General features: G+C 45.0%; 1 protein-coding gene across 1 annotated transcript; it reads right to left on the bottom strand.

Moving 5' to 3' along the window:
• Window positions 1-5,053: 5,053 nt before the first annotated feature.
• Window positions 5,054-15,161, bottom strand: LOC110515612 (ras-related protein Rab-19). Its single transcript, XM_036956865.2, has 3 exons — window positions 14,261-15,161; window positions 6,446-6,629; window positions 5,054-6,177 (listed from the first exon to the last, which is right to left on the bottom strand). The coding sequence occupies exons 1-3, from the start codon at window positions 14,462-14,464 to the stop codon at window positions 5,894-5,896; spliced, it is 672 nt and encodes a 223-aa protein (XP_036812760.1). The 5' UTR covers window positions 14,465-15,161; the 3' UTR covers window positions 5,054-5,893.
• Window positions 15,162-20,626: the final 5,465 nt, after the last annotated feature.

Raw genomic sequence — 20,626 nt, 5'->3', positions numbered from 1 at the left:
TCATACCTGCTGCAGAATCAAAGGCTCTCTCCTGGTACTAACTGCCAAGCTATGTGCATTCTCCAAACTCACATTTCGTCCAGATGCTGCCGAGTTCTTTGTCGAGAGTAGAAGTATTATGCCATAAAAGCTGGATAGTTTGGCAGGCCATACACATTTCAACACAATTTCCGTATTTGGATAAATGAGTCTATACTTTTTTAGCAACAAGAGGCCCTGTGATGTTAGGTCATAGCAAGTCTAGGAGTTACAGTATCCAGGCAGAAATACTGTGGCTGTTGTCAATGATGCTTCACTTGACTCATAATAATGGAGCTGCTTCGTTCTCTTCTTCTGATGCTCCGAAGTGGATAAGTGAATGTAGGTCTACTACCCCCTCTAGTGGTAGCCAGAGAGTTACAACGTTTTTCGGTGTCTTTTACCAAAGTGTACACATGTCCGTATTCTCCTTACTGACACACAGGTATGGTACTTTTCCAAAGGCCCAACTTGAAGAGGCCGTAGTGCAACACTTAGTTCAAACTGAACCTCAACCCCTTTCCAAAGGCCCAACTTGAAGAGGCCGTAGTGCAACACTTAGTTCAAACTGAACCTCAACACCTTTCCAAAGGCCCAACTTGAAGAGGCCGTAGTGCAACACTTAGTTCAAACTGAACCTCAACACCTTTCCAAAGGCCCAACTTGAAGAGGCCGTAGTGCAACACTTAGTTCAAACTGAACCTCAACCCCTTTCCAAAGGCCCAACTTGAAGAGGCCGTAGTGCAACACTTAGTTCAAACTGAACCTCAACCCCTTTCCAAAGGCCCAACTTGAAGAGGCCGTAGTGCAACACTTAGTTCAAACTGAACCTCAACACCTTTCCAAAGGCCCAACTTGAAGAGGCCGTAGTGCAACACTTAGTTCAAACTGAACCTCAACACCTTTCCAAAGGCCCAACTTGAAGAGGCCGTAGTGCAACACTTAGTTCAAACTGAACCTCAACCCCTTTCCAAAGGCCCAACTTGAAGAGGCCGTAGTGCAACACTTAGTTCAAACTGAACCTCAACCCCTTTCCAAAGGCCCAACTTGAAGAGGCCGTAGTGCAACACTTAGTTCAAACTGAACCTCAACCCCTTTCCAAAGGCCCAACTTGAAGAGCCCGTAGTGCAACACTTAGTTCAAACTGAACCTCAACCCCTTTCCAAAGGCCCAACTTGAAGAGCCCGTAGTGCAACACTTAGTTCAAACTGAACCTCAACCCCTTTCCAAAGGCCCAACTTGAAGAGCCCGTAGTGCAACACTTAGTTCAAACTGAACCTCAACCCCTTTCCAAAGGCCCAACTTGAAGAGCCCGTAGTGCAACACTTAGTTCAAACTGAACCTCAACCCCTTTCCAAAGGCCCAACTTGAAGAGGCCGTAGTGCAACACTTAGTTCAAACTGAACCTCAACCCCTTTCCAAAGGCCCAACTTGAAGAGCCCGTAGTGCAACACTTATCATATTTTACAATCTATTTAATTTTTTGTTGTTGTTGATTTTATTTGATCTTTGAGAAACAATACAAAAGATACAAAATGCATCATACAAACATCAACGACATCACACCTTCCCAGACCCACTAGCTTCCCTTATCACTTTCTGCCACAGGGCCTCAAATTAAAATCTAATTGAATGTCTATAACAATAGTATAACGTTAGTGTGACCATTGACTGTCACATATTAGGCAACATTGTACATAAATCATCACAAATTAAAATGTCTCTCGAGACGTCAGTAGAACATCACTGATGAGCACATGTTTTCTAATACAACAACATAGCTTGCTCTGTGTGAGTAGGTTGGTGGGAGTCACACTACAGGCAATGTGCAGGCTCTGTTCAGGCTCTGTTCAGGCTCTGTTCAGGCTCTGTGCAGGCTCTGTGCAGGCTCTGTGCAGGCTCTGTTCAGGCTCTGTTCAGGCTCTGTTCAGGCTCTGTTCAGGCACTGTTCAGGCTCTGTTCAGGCACTGTTCAGGCTCTGTTCAGGCTCTGTTCAGGCTCTGTGCAGGCTCTGTGCAGGCTCTGTGCAGGCTCTGTTCAGGCTCTGTTCAGGCACTGTTCAGGCTCTGTTCAGGCTCTGTTCAGGCTCTGTGCAGGCTCTGTGCAGGCTCTGTTCAGGCTCTGTTCAGGCTCTGTTCAGGCTCTGTTCAGGCTCTGTCCAGGCTCTGTTCAGGCTCTGTTCAGGCTCTGTTCAGGCTGTGTGCAGGCTCTGTGCAGGCTCTGTGCAGGCTCTGTTCAGGCTCTGTTCAGGCTCTGTTCAGGCTCTGTTCAGGCTCTGTTCAGGCACTGTTCAGGCTCTGTTCAGGCACTGTTCAGGCTCTGTTCAGGCTCTGTGCAGGCTCTGTGCAGGCTCTGTGCAGGCTCTGTTCAGGCTCTGTTCAGGCACTGTTCAGGCTCTGTTCAGGCTCTGTTCAGGCTCTGTGCAGGCTCTGTGCAGGCTCTGTTCAGGCTCTGTTCAGGCTCTGTTCAGGCTCTGTTCAGGCTCTGTGCAGGCTCTGTTCAGGCTCTGTTCAGGCTCTGTTCAGGCTCTGTCCAGGCTCTGTTCAGGCTCTGTTCAGGCTCTGTTCAGGCACTGTTCAGGCTCTGTTCAGGCTCTGTTCAGGCTCTGTGCAGGCTCTGTTCAGGCTCTGTTCAGGCTCTGTGCAGGCTCTGTGCAGGCTCTGTTCAGGCTCTGTTCAGGCTCTGTTCAGGCTCTGTTCAGGCTCTGTTCAGGCTCTGTTCAGGCTCTGTGCAGGCTCTGTTCAGGCTCTGTTCAGGCTCTGTTCAGGCTCTGTCCAGGCTCTGTTCAGGCTCTGTTCAGGCTCTGTGCAGGCTCTGTTCAGGCTCTGTTCAGGCTCTGTTCAGGCTCTGTCCAGGCTCTGTTCAGGCTCTGTTCAGGCTCTGTTCAGGCACTGTTCAGGCTCTGTTCAGGCTCTGTTCAGGCTCTGTGCAGGCTCTGTTCAGGCTCTGTTCAGGCTCTGTGCAGGCTCTGTGCAGGCTCTGTTCAGGCTCTGTTCAGGCTCTGTTCAGGCTCTGTTCAGGCTCTGTTCAGGCTCTGTGCAGGCTCTGTTCAGGCTCTGTTCAGGCTCTGTGCAGGCTCTGTGCAGGCTCTGTTCAGGCTCTGTCCAGGCTCTGTTCAGGCTCTGTTCAGGCTCTGTAGGCTTTCAGCAACAACATGGATGGCAGCAGGTGGAACAGTACTGTAGTGTTTCATCCACCGCTCCAGTCCCCCCCCCCCCCCCCCCCCTGGGACACTCACAAGGTCACAGTGTCATAGATCCACCGCTCCAGTCCACTCCCCCCTGGGACACTCACAAGGTCACAGTGTCATAGATCCACCGCTCCAGTCCACTCCCCCCTGGGACACTCACAGGGTCACAGTGTCATAGATCCACCGCTCCAGTCCACTCCCCCCTGGGACACTCACAGGGTCACAGTGTCATAGATCCACTGCTCCAGTCCACTCCCCCCTGGGACACTCACAGGGTCACAGTGTCATAGATCCACCGCTCCAGTCCACTCCCCCCCCGGGACACTCACAAGGTCACAGATCCACTGCTCCAGTCCACTCCCCCCTGGGACACTCACAAGGTCACAGTGTCATAGATCCACCGCTCCAGTCCACTCCCCCCTGGGACACTCACAGGGTCACAGTGTCATAGATCCACCGCTCCAGTCCACCCCCCCCCCCCCCCCGGGACACTCACAAGGTCACAGATCCACCGCTCCAGTCCACTCCCCCCTGGGACACTCACAAGGTCACAGTGTCATAGATCCACCGCTCCAGTCCACTCCCCCCCCCCCCGGGACACTCCCAAGGTCACAGTGTCATAGATCCACCGCTCCAGTCCACTCCCCCCCCGGGACACTCACAAGGTCACAGATCCACCGCTCCAGTCCACTCCCCCCTGGGACACTCACAGGGTCACAGTGTCATAGATCCACCGCTACAGTCCACCCCCCCCCGGGACACTCACAAAGTCACAGTGTCATAGATCCACCGCTCCAGTCCACTCCCAAGGTCACAGTGTCACAGATCCACTGCCCCAGTCCACTCCTCCCCTGGGACACTCACAAGGTCACAGTGTCATAGAACCACTGGCATAGCACACACACAATATATATACATATATATTTTTCAAATCTTCTAAATACTTTGAATATGATTAATTTCCATGTCGGCTCTATGCCTGGAAATGCCCTGTCCTGAGCAAAGGATCCCAATTTCAAACTCCCCAAAATGATATAAAGAATGGTAATAATGGATATTAACTGAAACACGATCTTATGTAGTTTTATGCAAGAGCCCTCTGTGACTTAAATGGAACATATTTTAACAAAGATTCATATTCTATCGTAATCTAACGACAAGGGGTCCTTATGGCATAGCTGACCCTACTCAATCCTGATTCTTTTGAGATTTTAGACTAATCTGACAGAGTTCACCAAATCTCAGTTTTGAGTGAAATATTCTTTAAATTAGGTTTTAGAGTCATAAAGCAACGGAGTAAAACATCATTGCTACTGTGTATACCACTTGAATTAAGCATCCATTTTTGTCCACTGTTAGGCATCCATTTTTGTCCTCTCTGTTAGGCATCAACTCTGTCGGGTTTTCGTCTAACGTCAACTCCGTCAGAGTGCTGAAATTAATAATTTTCCATATTTTACAAACGTTTGTATTGAACTTGTATTTTTAGAGGCAGTATCAGTATGTGTTGCCAACTACATCAGTGGCTTGTCAACTCCGTCACTGAGGACTGACCCCCTTAAGATTTTGTTGTTGTCGATATTCAGACAAAACATGTGCATTGTTCTGCAACAGATGGTTAAACAATTGTAATATTTGCTGAGTTAGACCTGGGGGTGATGTTAGTTTTATAAATGTTGTTTTATGTCTTAAATCCAGAAAACTAAACAAAAAGACGTTTGGAGATTTGTATTTGAATAATCTAATGTTAGAGAGAAACAATCCAAGGCCGTTTTAAACACGTAAGAATTGTAAATGAAAATGCCTTTTATGGTGTCTGACGGGAGTTGACAGAAATCCAGTTAGTTGCATTTGATGATTTATTAAAAATGTCATTAGGAAGTTATTCATTTACATGGTGTGATAGCTGATACTTTGGTCGATCAAAAACTATATTTCACATTTTGTTAATATTAAGACCAACATTCGTGGGAAAAAGTTGAGATTGTCCCGTCTTTCAAGAATCCCTGAGAACCAAAACAGCAACATGTTCTCTCAGCAGAATATGGAAAAGAGCATGAGATCAGCTATAAAAAAAGCTACTTAGCATTTTTTAAATTAAATTGCTCCTACCTTGTGGGGGGGGGGGGGGGGGTCAGGGGGTTGAGAAACTGCGCTACACCACTACATAGGTCAATAGTACCTAAAGTCACACACACAAAAGGAGTGTGTGTTCTGCCTGTAACAGTCTCAGCTTCCCCTATTCCAGGGTTTCCCAGGTGGCGGCCCGCGGGTGGGTTTTATTTATTATATATATATATTTCTTTGTGGAATTGTTATTGTTGGACATTAAAGATTGTTGAAACACCAGGAAATCAGCTCCAAGTGATTTTAATTGAAGAAATCTGTTCCCAAGTATTCCCAGGCATAATGGAGAGAAGTGTGAACGTATACAAATGTGAACAAGGTTTGAAATGATTATGTTTCGTCAAACTATATCTGTTTGGGCATCTTGCGGTCAATTTGTGGTTTACAAATGAATTGTAATTGTGTTCCGGCCCCTCAACCATCCGTTCCAGAAAAGATCGTCCCGCGGCTGAATCTAGTTGATGATCCCTGCCTTATTCTGTCCTCTTCCAGGTAACACAGTGGCACACGCAGGTATCCATTCTTACACTCGCTCTGTTGTCCTTCCTCCTCTCTATGTCAGCAACACGTCTTCCTGTCTGTGATCACCGCTGGCCCGTTGATTGGTCGTGAGTTGGCTCGGAGCAGGACGCGGGGCGAGTCATTGTTGCTAGGGGCCTGTTGCCGGACGGCAGTGCCGTTGCGCGCCAGCAGCTCGCGGGCCATCATCATGAAGGCATCGTCCACATTCTGGGCCTCCTTAGCTGAGGTCTCTAACGCTGCCAGGATGCCTCTCTCCTCAGCCATACAGCATGCCTCCTGGAACAACACCTGACGCTCAGACTCCAGGTCAGACTTGTTACCTGGGAAGGAGAGAAATAGGTGTTTCAAGTTTTGTTTTTAGAACTGATTTGTCAAAAACACATTGATTTGACCTTTATTTGAATAGGAAGGGGTCAGGGGTTAAAGTATTTTAAAGGTTTGTACCTCTTTTCTGAGAGAGGCCCAGATTTTTTTTGTTTCAAATCTTTACATCTCAATTATAGAAATACAAAGGATAGAACAAACATTTCAATTCAAAACAATGGCCCATGCCACATAGCGTTAGCAAATGTTTTTGCTCCCACTCACCAATGAGACAGAGCACTACATTGGCCGCGCCGTACAGCTCCACCTCCCTGATCCAATTGGACACGGAGTCAAAGGTTCCGTGGCGTGTGATGTCATAGGCGATCATGGCGCCGTGGGCGCTGCGGTAGTAACTCTGGGTGATGGTCCGGAAACGCTCCTGTCCAGCCGTGTCCCATACCTGCATCTGTTTTACACAGACACACACGGAATTAGATAAATATCTCACACACAAACACAATGATCTCACAGTCTAATATACTCCTGGAGGGAACAACACAAACACAATGATCTCACAGTCTAATATTTTCCTGGAGGGAACGATACAAAACAATGATCTCACAGTCTAATATTCTCCTGGAGGGAACGATACAAAACAATGATCTCACAGTCTAATATACTCCTGGAGGGAACGATACAAAACAATGATCTCACAGTCTAATATACTCCTGGAGGGAACGATACAACACAATGATCTCACAGTCTAATATACTCCTGGAGGGAACAATACAACACAATGATCTCACAGTCTAATATACTCCTGGAGGGAACAATACAACACAATGATCTCACACTCCTGGAGGGAACGATACAAAACAATGATCTCACAGTCTAATATACTCCTGGAGGGTACAATACAACACAATGATCTCACAGTCTAATATACTCCTGGAGGGAACAATACAACACAATGATCTCACAGTCTAATATACTCCTGGAGGGAACAATACAACACAATGATCTCACACTCCTGGAGGGAACGATACAAAACAATGATCCCACAGTCTAATATACTCCTGGAGGGAACAATACAACACAATGATCTCACAGTCTAATATACTCCTGGAGGGAACAATACAACACAATGATCCCACAGTCTAATATTCTCCTGGAGGGAACGATACAAAACAATGATCTCACAGTCTAATATTCTCCTGGAGGGAACGAAACAAAACAATGATCTCACAGTCTAATATTCTCCTGGAGGGAACAACACAACACAATGATCCCACAGTCTAATATACTCCTGGAGGGAACAATACAACACAATGATCTCACAGTCTAATATACTCCTGGAGGGAACAATACAACACAATGATCTCACAGTCTAATATACTCCTGGAGGGAACAACACAAACACAATGATTTCACAGTCTAATATACTCCTGGAGGGAACAACACAAACACAATGATCTCACAGTCTAATATTCTCCTGGAGGGAACAATACAAACTCTGTGTGAAGGCAGCACTACTGAAATGACACCTTAACAAAATGATGATGTACTGTAAATGTTAAAAAAGGCTGCAATATGCCACTGTGTGTCTCAGGTATCTCCTTCAGCCTCCGCCTGATCTGCTCCTCTCTTCATGTTAGCATAGCAACAACTGCCATAGCAACCTGACACACCTGGCACCAGAGTTCCTAAACTCCCATGCTCACCTGGTCTTCCCTGCATTGGTTTCTTTATCACTGTCCTCACAGACTTTATCTTTGTCTTCCTCTAAAACCCCCAATTACATCCTTTCATCTCTCTTTCTCCTAATCATCCACACAACATGTACACAAGCACAGGAGAACATGTTGTTTATATGCTTCCAAAAGCTACTGTAGGGATGATCTGTTTTGATTCGTACGTGCTGTAGTTCTAATGCAGTAAACATGTCTCTGCCACTGGCTTTGGGAGGGATAGCTTATATACAGTATGTGTGCAGTGATGTACAGGGGATATCCACTGGCTTTGGGTGGGATAGCTTATATACAGTATGTGTGCAGTGATGTACAGGGGATATCCACTGGCTTTGGGTGGGATAGCTTATATACAGTATGTGTGCAGTGATGTACAGGGGATTTCCACGGGTTCCTGTGTTTAACAATGACACACCTCTATAGGGAGGGAAGCAAAAAACACCCTGCAACTCCATTTATGCCTGGAGCAAGAGCACTGCCTGGAGCAAGAGCACTGCCTGGAGCAAGAGCACTGGCGTAAGAGCACTGCCTGGAGCAAGAGCACTGCCTGGAGCAAGAGCACTGCCTGGAGCAAGAGCACTGGCATAAGAGCACTGCCTGGAGCAAGAGCACTGCCTGGAGCAAGAGCACTGCCTGGAGCAAGAGCACTGGCGTAAGAGCACTGCCTGGAGCAAGAGCACTGCCTGGAGCAAAAACACTGCCTGGAGCAAAAACACTGCCTGGAGCAAGGGCACTGCCTGGAGCAAGAGCACTGGCGTAAGAGCACTGCCTGGAGCAAGAGCACTGCCTGGAGCAAGGGCACTGCCTGGAGCAAGGGCACTGCCTGGAGCAAGAGCACTGGCGTAAGAGCACTGCCTGGAGCAAGGGCACTGCCTGGAGCAAGAGCACTGGCGTAAGAGCACTGCCTGGAGCAAAAACACTGCCTGGAGCAAGGGCACTGCCAGGAGCAAGAGCACTGGCGTAAGAGCACTGCCTGGAGCAAAAACACTGCCTGGAGCAAGGGCACTGCCTGGAGCAAGGGCACTGCCTGGAGCAAGGGCACTGCCTGGAGCAAGAGCACTGCCTGGAGCAAAATCACTGCCTGGAGAAAGGGCACTGCCTGGAGCAAGAGCACTGGCGTAAGAGCACTGCCTGGAGCAAGAGCACTGCCTGGAGCAAGGGCACTGCCTGGAGCAAGGGCACTGCCTAGAGCAAGAGCACTGGCGTAAGAGCACTGCCTGGAGCAAGGGCACTGCCTGGAGCAAGAGCACTGGCGTAAGAGCACTGCCTGGAGCAAAAACACTGCCTGGAGCAAGGGCACTGCCTGGAGCAAGGGCACTGCCAGGAGCAAGAGCACTGGCGTAAGAGCACTGCCTGGAGCAAGGGCACTGCCTGGAGCAAGGGCACTGCCTGGAGCAAGGGCACTGCCTGGAACAAGGGCACTGCCTGGAGCAAGGGCACTGCCTGGAGCAAGAGCACTGCCTGGAGCAAGGGCACTGCCTGGAGCAAGAGCACTGCCTGGAGCAAGGGCACTGCCTGGAGCAAGGGCACTGCCTGGAGCAAGAGCACTGCCTGGTGCAAGAGCACTGCCTGGAGCAAGAGCACTGCCTGGAGCAAGGGCACTGCCTGGAGCAAGGGCACTGCCTGGAGCAAGGGCACTGCCTGGAGCAAGGGCACTGCCTGGAGCAAGAGCACTGCCTGGAGCAAGAGCACTGCCTGGAGCAAGAGCACTGCCTGGAGCAAGGGCACTGCCTGGAGCAAGGGCACTGCCGTTGTCATGCAAAGTGATAAAGAAACTAAATATAACTCTTTACCGTTAAATAACATCCATGTTCCTGTCAGTAAATACAACTCTTTACAGTTAAATAATATCCATGTTCCTGTCAGTAAATACAACTCTTTACAGTTCAATAATATCCATGTTCCTGTCAGTAAATACAACTCTTTACAGTTAAATAATATCCATGTTCCTGTCAGTAAATACAACTCTTTACAGTTAAATAACATCCATGTTCCTGTCAGTAAATACAACTCTTTACAGTTAAATAATATCCATGTTCCTGTCAGTAAATACAACTCTTTACAGTTAAATAACATCCATGTTCCTGTCAGTAAATACAACTCTTTACAGTTAAATAATATCCATGTTCCTGTCAGTAAATACAACTCTTTACAGTTCAATAATATCCATGTTCCTGTCAGTAAATACAACTCTTTACAGTTAAATAATATCCATGTTCCTGTCAGTAAATACAACTCTTTACAGTTCAATAATATCCATGTTCCTGTCAGTAAATACAACTCTTTACAGTTAAATAATATCCATGTTCCTGTCAGTAAATACAACTCTTTACAGTTAAATAACATCCATGTTCCTGTCAGTAAATACAACTCTTTACAGTTAAATAATATCCATGTTCCTGTCAGTAAATACAACTCTTTACAGTTAAATAATATCCATGTTCCTGTCAGTAAATACAACTCTTTACAGTTAAATAACATCCATGTTCCTGTCAGTAAATACAACTCTTTACAGTTAAATAATATCCATGTTCCTGTCAGTAAATACAACTCTTTACAGTTAAATAACATCCATGTTCCTGTCAGTAAATACAACTCTTTACAGTTAAATAATATCCATGTTCCTGTCAGTAAATACAACTCTTTACAGTTAAATAATATCCATGTTCCTGTCAGTAAATACAACTCTTTACAGTTAAATAATATCCATGTTCCTGTCAGTAAATACAACTCTTTACAGTTAAATAATATCCATGTTCCTGTCAGTAAATACAACTCTTTACAGTTAAATAACATCCATGTTCCTGTCAGTAAATACAACTCTTTACAGTTCAATAATATCCATGTTCCTGTCAGTAAATACAACTCTTTACAGTTAAATAACATCCATGTTCCTGTCAGTAAATACAACTCTTTACAGTTAAATAACATCCATGTTCCTGTCAGTAAATACAACTCTTTACAGTTAAATAACATCCATGTTCCTGTCAGTAAATACAACTCTTTACAGTTAAATAACATCCATGTTCCTGTCAGTAAATACAACTCTTTACAGTTAAATAATATCCATGTTCCTGTCAGTAAATACAACTCTTTACAGCAGAATAATATCCATGTTCCTGTCAGTAAATACAACTCTTTACAGTTAAATAACATCCATGTTCCTGTCAGTAAATACAACTCTTTACAGTTAAATAATATCCATGTTCCTGTCAGTAAATACAACTCTTTACAGTTAAATAATATCCATGTTCCTGTCAGTAAATACAACTCTTTACAGTTAAATAATATCCATGTTCCTGTCAGTAAATACAACTCTTTACAGTTAAATAACATCCATGTTCCTGTCAGTAAATACAACTCTTTACAGTTAAATAATATCCATGTTCCTGTCAGTAAATACAACTCTTTACAGCAGAATAATATCCATGTTCCTGTCAGTAAATACAACTCTTTACAGTTAAATAATATCCATGTTCCTGTCAGTAAATACAACTCTTTACAGTTAAATAACATCCATGTTCCTGTCAGTAAATACAACTCTTTACAGTTAAATAATATCCATGTTCCTGTCAGTAAATACAACTCTTTACAGCAGAATAATATCCATGTTCCTGTCAGTAAATACAACTCTTTACAGTTAAATAACATCCATGTTCCTGTCAGTAAATACAACTCTTTACAGTTAAATAACATCCATGTTCCTGTCAGTAAATACAACTCTTTACAGTTAAATAATATCCATGTTCCTGTCAGTAAATACAACTCTTTACAGTTAAATAACATCCATGTTCCTGTCAGTAAATACAACTCTTTACAGTTAAATAACATCCATGTTCCTGTCAGTAAATACAACTCTTTACAGTTAAATAACATCCATGTTCCTGTCAGTAAATACAACTCTTTACAGTTAAATAACATCCATGTTCCTGTCAGTAAATACAACTCTTTACAGTTAAATAATATCCATGTTCCTGTCAGTAAATACAACTCTTTACAGTTAAATAACATCCATGTTCCTGTCAGTAAATACAACTCTTTACAGTTAAATAACATCCATGTTCCTGTCAGTAAATACAACTCTTTACAGTTCAATAATATCCATGTTCCTGTCAGTAAATACAACTCTTTACAGTTAAATAACATCCATGTTCCTGTCAGTAAATACAACTCTTTACAGTTAAATAATATCCATGTTCCTGTCAGTAAATACAACTCTTTACAGTTCAATAATATCCATGTTCCTGTCAGTAAATACAACTCTTTACAGTTAAATAATATCCATGTTCCTGTCAGTAAATACAACTCTTTACAGTTAAATAATATCCATGTTCCTGTCAGTAAATACAACTCTTTACAGTTCAATAATATCCATGTTCCTGTCAGTAAATACAACTCTTTACAGTTAAATAATATCCATGTTCCTGTCAGTAAATACAACTCTTTACAGTTAAATAATATCCATGTTCCTGTCAGTAAATACAACTCTTTACAGTTAAATAATATCCATGTTCCTGTCAGTAAATACAACTCTTTACAGTTAAATAATATCCATGTTCCTGTCAGTAAATACAACTCTTTACAGTTAAATAATATCCATGTTCCTGTCAGTAAATACAACTCTTTACAGTTAAATAACATCCATGTTCCTGTCAGTAAATACAACTCTTTACAGTTAAATAATATCCATGTTCCTGTCAGTAAATACAACTCTTTACAGTTAAATAATATCCATGTTCCTGTCAGTAAATACAACTCTTTACAGTTAAATAACATCCATGTTCCTGTCAGTAAAAAGTACAAGCAGACTGAATAAATGCTGTTTGCATTGATCTCTGTCTCTTTGTGTGGTTACAGTTGTCACGTGGAGTTATGTGTGTGGTACAGGGATAGCAACAATGGTCTAGTGTTGTCATCATGCATGATTTGCATACGTTCTGATGTGCGGTCAGTTGAGGCAACAAAGCCCTATTCACACAGAGTGGCCATAAACCAAATGACACCCTATTCCCTATATAGTGCACTACTTTCAACCAGAGACATGGGCCCTGGTCAAAAGTAGTGCACTAGATAAGGAATATGGTGCGCTCTGGGACAGAGCCCCAGACTAAGATACATTCTGAAGCCATCCACTTGCCTGCTCTTCCTTCCTTCCTGTGTCAAAGGTCAGTTGGTTGAGGATACGGTCAGTAACACAGAATGAAATAGAACCCATTCTAGAATGAAGGAGGTATATGACACACAGTAGGCCCCTCTAGTAATAATGTTACTATACCTCTTAAACAAAATGGTGCTATCTACCACTGAAAATGGTTATTTGGCTGTCCCCATAGAACCCTATTTGGTTCTTTCCACAGAGGGTTCTACATGGAACCAAAAAGGGTTCTCCTACGGGGACAGTGGAAGAATACTTTTGTGACCCTTTTTTCTAAGAGTGGTTGGTAAGAGGAAGAGGCCGCACCATAAATACCTTCCTATCGCCTCTCTTGTCTGGCAGGTTTGGGGAACAATACAGTTAGCATGTGTTGGTAGAGTAGGGAGGGAGGGGCCCTCCAGCTACAAAATCATTTCAACCTAAAGTATCTTTAAAGTATTTAAACCTACACTCTTAGAAAAAAAGGGTTCCAAAAGAGTTCTTCGGCTGACCCATAGGAGAACCCTTTTTGATTCCAGTTAGAACCGTTTTTAGCTCCAGGTAGAACCATCTGTAGAAAGGGATCTACATGGAACACAAAGCATTCTATCTGCAACCAAAAAGCCTTTAAGGTTCTAGAATCTAGATAGCAAACAAAATGATAGAGTGTAGCCAGCCCCTCATAGATGTTTTCTATTCAAGCATACAGTAGTTTGACCTCAATAGGTACTTAAGGCTTACTCTCACTTTTCTCATTGAAGTTTAAAAATAAATACGGACGTTTTTGGTCAGGGAAGAGAAAGAGGAATGACTGATGTGTTGTAGGAGAACCAGAAAGGCGAGTCCCTCATGAAATGCCGGTCCAACGTGTGTTAAGTGTCAACTTAATTAAGGCCTGCAAAGCCTTCTTGACAGTATCACAAGACAACAGCTGTTTTTTACACCAACCACCCCAATGGCCTCCAAACTGAAGTATTCAGACAGCAACACTTTGACATTTCAGTTATACGTTATGTGTATAGTCAACAACAGAAGATGTGTTGTAGATGTTCAAACTATCAACACACTACCAACTGCAGCTCTGTTGCTATGCAACAGCTTGCTGGAGTGACAGTGACTGTAGGGTTAGGGTTAGGTTTAGGCTGACTTTCATTGAACCCTTTAAGTTCTATAAAAGCACCATTTCTCCTAAAGGTTTGAGGCTGACTTCCTTACCTTAATTTTCTTGCCCTCGATGTCCACTGTCCGCACGGTGAAGTCCACTCCTATGGTGTTCTGTTGCCTCTCTGAGAACTGTCCTGACTTGAAGCTCTGGACCACGCAGGTCTTGCCCACGTTAGAATCTCCAATCAGGATGATCTTGAACAGGAAATCAAAGGATTCGTCCTGCTGCTCCACTCCTCCAGTTGGCTGTTGCATCGTGAAGAGGAGTGGGCTGTCTGGGCCTGGGAGACACACCAAGACACTGACTTAGTGTCACGTCACAATGCTATGACTATGTTATAACTGTGTTATAAGCAAGTGAGTGATGTCTGCCTTACAATGCTATCCCGTGATGGTTGTTGCTAGGTTATAATCCCAGATGACCTAGGGTCTCTTGTTGACTTGTACCTGTCGCTTCGTGACTCCTAAATCCTCCCTGGCCAGAGAAGGCTCTTCCATATACAGTAGCTTCAGTACTGTAGTAGGTCACAGCACAAGTGTGGAAAATAGCATTCTTTAGTTGATCAGGTGTGATACAGGATTTCCTTCTGGCCATATAACCACTTCAGAGCTGAGAACGGAGCCCAGAATGTTCCCTCCAATCAGGCCTCTCTCCGCCCCGTACATCCACCAGGTGAGGATAACAGCGGCTCAATTCTCCAGAACGAAAGCATTCCCTTTCTGCTCCCGACCAGCCTCCTCTCAGGTGTTGCCCCAGTTCATTTCCAACGGCAACAGAGTGCACTGAATACTACACTACTCTTCCACACAGAATAAGAAACAGATTGAGTCTCCTTTACACTGTCAAAAGAGCTGCCTTCTTTCTCCTCCAGATTGTCTTTGTTAGTGGATGTTACTTTCTCTTCCTCCATCCACCTGTTGCCTTCCCGCCCTCATTTGGTTTTTCCGTCTCTTTCTACCAATTTAATCCCGCCCTACCTGCTAATCGTCACGTGAGCTCCCACCTGTGGTATTGTGGGAAATGTAGTGTTTCAGTTCTCATTGACATTGCTCTCAAAACCTGGATACAATTTGTTAAAAATATTTTGTTTAAACACTTTCCAAATTAAATAGATACCAAAATAGATACTAAAACAGAAAGACCGTTTTGATGTATTATAATTATATATCAAATCAAATCAAATTTTATTTGTCACATACACATGGTTAGCAGATGTTAATGCGAGTGTAGCGAAATGCTTGTGCTTCTAGTTCCGACAATGCAGTAATAACAAGTAATCTAACTAACAATTCCAAAACTACTGTCTTGTACACAGTGTAAGGGGATAAAGAATATGTACATAAGGATATATGAATGAGTGATGGTACAGAGCAGCATAGGCAAGATACAGTAGATGGTATCGGGTACAGTATGTACAAATGAGATGAGTATGTAAACAAAGTGGCATAGTATAGTATAAAGTGGCTAGTGATACATGTATTACATAAGGATACCGTCGATGATATAGAGTACAGTATATACGTATGCATATGAGATGAATAATGTAGGGTAAGTAACATTTATATAAGGTAGCATTGTTTAAAGTGGCTAGTGATATATTTACATAATTTCCCATCAATTCCCATTATTAAAGTGGCTGGAGTTGAGTCAGTGTCAGTGTGTTGGCAGCAGCCTCTCAGTGTTAGTGGTGGCTGTTTAACAGTCTGATGGCCTTGAGATAGAAGCTGTTTTTCAGTCTCTCGGTCCCAGCTTTGATGCACCTGTACTGACCTCGCCTTCTGGATGATAGCGGGGTGAACAGGCAGTGGCTCGGGTGGTTGATGTCCTTGATGATCTTTATGGCCTTCCTGTGACATCGGGTGGTGTAGGTGTCCTGGAGGGCAGGTAGTTTGCCCCCGGTGATGCGTTGTGCAGACCTCACTACCCTCTGGAGAGCCTTACGGTTGAGGGCGGTGCAGTTGCCATACCAGGCGGTGATACAGCCCGCCAGGATGCTCTCGATTGTGCATCTGTAGAAGTTTGTGAGTGCTTTTGGTGACAAGCCGAATTTCTTCAGCCTCCTGAGGTTGAAGAGGCGCTGCTGCGCCTTCTTCACGATGCTGTCTGTGTGAGTGGACCAATTCAGTTTGTCTGTGATGTGTATGCCGAGGAACTTAAAACTTGCTACCCTCTCCACTACTGTTCCATCGATGTGGATAGGGGGGTGTTCCCTCTGCTGTTTCCTGAAGTCCACAATCATCTCCTTAGTTTTGTTGACGTTGAGTGTGAGGTTGTTTTCCTGACACCACACTCCGAGGGCCCTCACCTCCTCCCTGTAGGCCGTCTCATCGTTGTTGGTAATCAAGCCTACCACTGTTGTGTCGTCCGCAAACTTGATGATTGAGTTGGAGGCGTGCGTGGCCACGCAGTCGTGGGTGAACAGGGAGTACAGGAGAGGGCTCAGAACGCAACCTTGTGGGGCCCCAGTGTTGAGGATCAGCGGGGAGGAGATGTTGTTGCCTACCCTCACCACCTGGGGGCGGCCCGTCAGGAAGTCCAGTACCCAGTTGCACAGGGCGGGGTCGAGACCCAGGGTCTCGAGCTTGATGACGAGCTTGGAGGGTACTATGGTGTTGAATGCCGAGCTGTAGTCGATGAACAGCATTCTCACATAGGTATTCCTCTTGTCCAGATGGGTTAGGGCAGTGTGCAGTGTGGTTGAGATTGCATCGTCTGTGGACCTATTTGGGCGGTAAGCAAATTGGAGTGGGTCTAGGGTGTCAGGTAGGGTGGAGGTGATATGGTCCTTGACTAGTCTCTCAAAGCACTTCATGATGACGGATGTGAGTGCTACGGGGCGGTAGTCATTTAGCTCAGTTACCTTAGCTTTCTTGGGAACAGGAACAATGGTGGCCCTCTTGAAGCATGTGGGAACAGCAGACTGGTATAGGGATTGATTGAATATGTCCGTAAACACACCGGCCAGCTGGTCTGCGCATGCTCTGAGGGCGCGGCTGGGGATGCCATCTGGGCCTGCAGCCTTGCGAGGGTTAACACGTTTAAATGTCTTACTCACCTCGGCTGCAGTGAAGGAGAGACCGCATGTTTTCGTTGCAGGCCGTGTCAGTGGCACTGTATTGTCCTCAAAGCGGGCAAAAAAGTTATTTAGTCTGCCTGGGAGCAAGACATCCTGGTCCGTGACTGGGCTGGGTTTCTTCCTGTAGTCCGTGATTGACTGTAGACCCTGCCACATGCCTCTTGTGTCTGAGCCGTTGAATTGAGATTCTACTTTGTCTCTGTACTGGCGCTTAGCTTGTTTGATAGCCTTGCGGAGGGAATAGCTGCACTGTTTGTATTCGGTCATGTTACCAGACACCTTGCCCTGATTAAAAGCAGTGGTTCGCGCTTTCAGTTTCACACGAATGCTGCCATCAATCCACGGTTTCTGGTTAGGGAATGTTTTAATCGTTGCTATGGGAACGACATCTTCAACGCACGTTCTAATGAACTCGCACACCGAATCAGCGTATTCGTCAATGTTGTTATCTGACGCAATACGAAACATCTCCCAGTCCACGTGATGGAAGCAGTCTTGGAGTGTGGAGTCAGCTTGGTCGGACCAGCGTTGGACAGACCTCAGCGTGGGAGCCTCTTGTTTTAGTTTCTGTCTGTAGGCAGGGATCAACAAAATGGAGTCGTGGTCAGCTTTTCCGAAAGGGGGGCGGGGCAGGGCTTATATGCGTCGCGGAAGTTAGAGTAACAATGGTCCAAGGTCTTTCCTCCCCTGGTTGCGCAATCGATATGCTGATAAAATTTGGGGAGTCTTGTTTTCAGATTAGCCTTGTTAAAATCCCCAGCTACAATGAATGCAGCCTCCGGATAAATTGTTTCCAGTTTGCAGAGAGTTAAATAAAGTTCGTTCAGAGCCATCGATGTGTCTGCTTGGGGGGGGATATATACGGCTGTGATTATAATCGAAGAGAATTCTCTTGGTAGATAATGCGGTCTACATTTGATTATGAGGAATTCTAAATCAGGTGAACAGAAGGATTTGAGTTCCTGTATGTTTCTTTCATCGCACCATGTCACGTTAGTCATAAGGCATACGCCCCCGCCCCTCTTTTTACCAGAAATATGTTTTTTCCTGTCTGCGCGATGCGTGGAGAAACCTGTTGGCTGCACCGCTTCGGATAGCGTCTCTCCAGTAAGCCACGTTTCCGTGAAGCAAAGAACGTTACAGTCTCTGATGTCCCTCTGGAATGCTACCCTTGCTCGGATTTCATCAACCTTGTTGTCAAGAGACTGGACATTGGCAAGAAGAATGCTAGGGAGTGGTGCGCGCTGTGCCCGTCTCCGGAGTCTGACCAGAAGACCGCCTCGTTTCACTCTCTTTCGGAGTCGTTTTTTTGGGTCGCTGCATAGGATCCACTCCGTTGTCCTGTTTGTAAGGCAGAACACAGGATCCGCGTCGCGAAAAACATATTCTTGGTCGTACTGATGGTGAGTTGATGCTGATCTTATATTCAGTAGTTCTTCTCGACTGTATGTAATGAAACCTAAGATGACCTGGGGTACTAATGTAAGAAATAACACGTAAAAAAACAAAAAACTGCATAGTTTCCTAGGAACGCGAAGCGAGGCGGCCATCTCTGTCGGCGCCGGAAGTATGTTATCATTATTGTCTTTAACTGTGAGAAAAACAACTTTCAGTATTTATGGAAACTCTGCCTCACATTCTATTCAATGTTGGAACTCAGAACTGTAAAGCAGTTGTTTTGAATTAAACATTCTATTCAAATGACTAGCATCTTCCAGAACACTTCAATCAAAACATTCTCCACCACAACATAACTCCGGCTTGTGGATTGGTGGAGCAATGGCTTGGCTACCTTTGCAGAGTCTTGGGGACAGTGACAGAGAGTACGAGATGACGAGTGTTGATCTCCAGGGGGAGAAAAGGAAAGAGTTTTGGGGGGAAAGAAAACATCAAAATAAAATGAAAGAAAAGTTAAAAGTAGAAGAAAATGACTTTCAGAAGAAGAGGGAACAGATGGATAAAGAGGAGAATAAATAGAGGGGAACTGGATGAGAAAGAAAGGCTGGAGCTTGCAGTAGACCAGGCAAGACAAGCAGCGAGGGAGTCTGATCCAATAAGATCTGTGATACAGAAAGAGACAGAGAATCAGGAAGAGAAAAGGAAGAATGGAGTGCAGAGATAAGGCAGTCAGAGACGGAGAGACAGAGAGAAGAAGGTACATCTGAAGCAAGATGGGGAGTTGGAAGGGTATCTAATTAAGATGGAGAGAGAGAAGGTTGTTAGAGGCAGAGTTGAAGAGGACAAGAGAAGAGAAGGAGGAGGTAGAGCTGGAGAAGGATAGAGAGAAAAGGTGTATGTGGAGATGGAGAGAGCAGAAGGGAAGGAAGAGAGAGAGAAACAGTGCACAGTGGCAATGGAGAGAGCTGAGAAGAAGGAGGAGGTAGAGCTGGAGAAGGAGAGAGAAACAGTGCATGTGGAGATGGAGAGAGCAGAAGGGAAGGAAGAGAGAGAGAAACAGTGCATGTGGAGATGGAGAGAGCAGAAGGGAAGGAAGAGAGAGAGAAACAGTGCACAGTGGCTATGGAGAGAGCGGAGAAGGAGGAGGAGGTAGAGCTGGAGAAGGAGAGAGAAACAGTGCATGTGGAGATGGAGAGGGCAGAAGGGAAGGAAGAGATAGAGAAACAGTGCACAGTGGCTATGGAGAGAGCGGAGAAGGAGGAGGAGGTAGAGCTGGAGAAGGAGAGAGAAACAGTGCATGTGGAGATGGAGAGGGCAGAAAGAGAGAGAGAAACAGTGCACAGTGGCGATGGAGAGAGCTGAGAAGAAGGAGGTAGAGCTGGAGAAGGAGAGAGAAAAAACATGCACAGAGAGATAACCAGGAGAAGGAAAAGGAGGTGATAGATTTAGAGGATAACAGAGATAACCAGGAGAAGGAAAATGAGGTGATAGATTTAGAGGATAACAGAGATAACCAGGAGAAGGAAAAGGAGGTGATAGATTTAGAGGATAACAGAGTTAACCAGAAGAAGCTTTGGTTAGAGTGGAACAGCTACAGAGAGAGATACGCTGGAGGACCAGCTATAGCTGGAGGACCATCAGGAAAGTATGTTGGGGGCAATGGTGAGGTTTAGGAGCGTGAGAAAGATGATAAATGAATTGTAAAAGAAAGAGATAGAGGACAGAGAGTGGATAAAAGAGGAGAGCAAGGCAGCGCAGGGGGAGATCGAGTCACTCAGCAAACTCCTGGATCTAGAGGGAGGGAGAGAACTGGAGAAGATGGAGGAGAAGAACAAGAAGAGAGAAGAGTGGGTCATGGACCTGGAGGAGCAGAGAGTGGGACAGGAGGGAGAGGAGGAAAGAGGGGGTGGAGCACTGAGAGAAATGCAATTAAGGAAGAGAA

The sequence above is a fragment of the Oncorhynchus mykiss genome, chromosome 15 (assembly GCF_057628025.1).
Source record: "Oncorhynchus mykiss isolate SJ-2025 chromosome 15, ASM5762802v1, whole genome shotgun sequence".
Classification (NCBI taxonomy): domain Eukaryota; kingdom Metazoa; phylum Chordata; class Actinopteri; order Salmoniformes; family Salmonidae; genus Oncorhynchus; species Oncorhynchus mykiss.
This window is presented reverse-complemented; position numbering and strand designations above follow the sequence as displayed.

Coding starts and splice junctions, on each gene's coding strand:
- LOC110515612 (XM_036956865.2), bottom strand. CDS start 14,464: ATGCAACAGCCAACTGGAGGAGTGGAGCAGCAGGACGAATCCTTTGAT. Junction 6,630..14,260: donor TCGAGGGCAAGAAAATTAAG/GTAAGGAAGTCA, acceptor TGTGTAAAACAG/ATGCAGGTATGGGACACGGC. Junction 6,178..6,445: donor TGTAGTGCTCTGTCTCATTG/GTGAGTGGGAGC, acceptor TCTCCTTCCCAG/GTAACAAGTCTGACCTGGAG.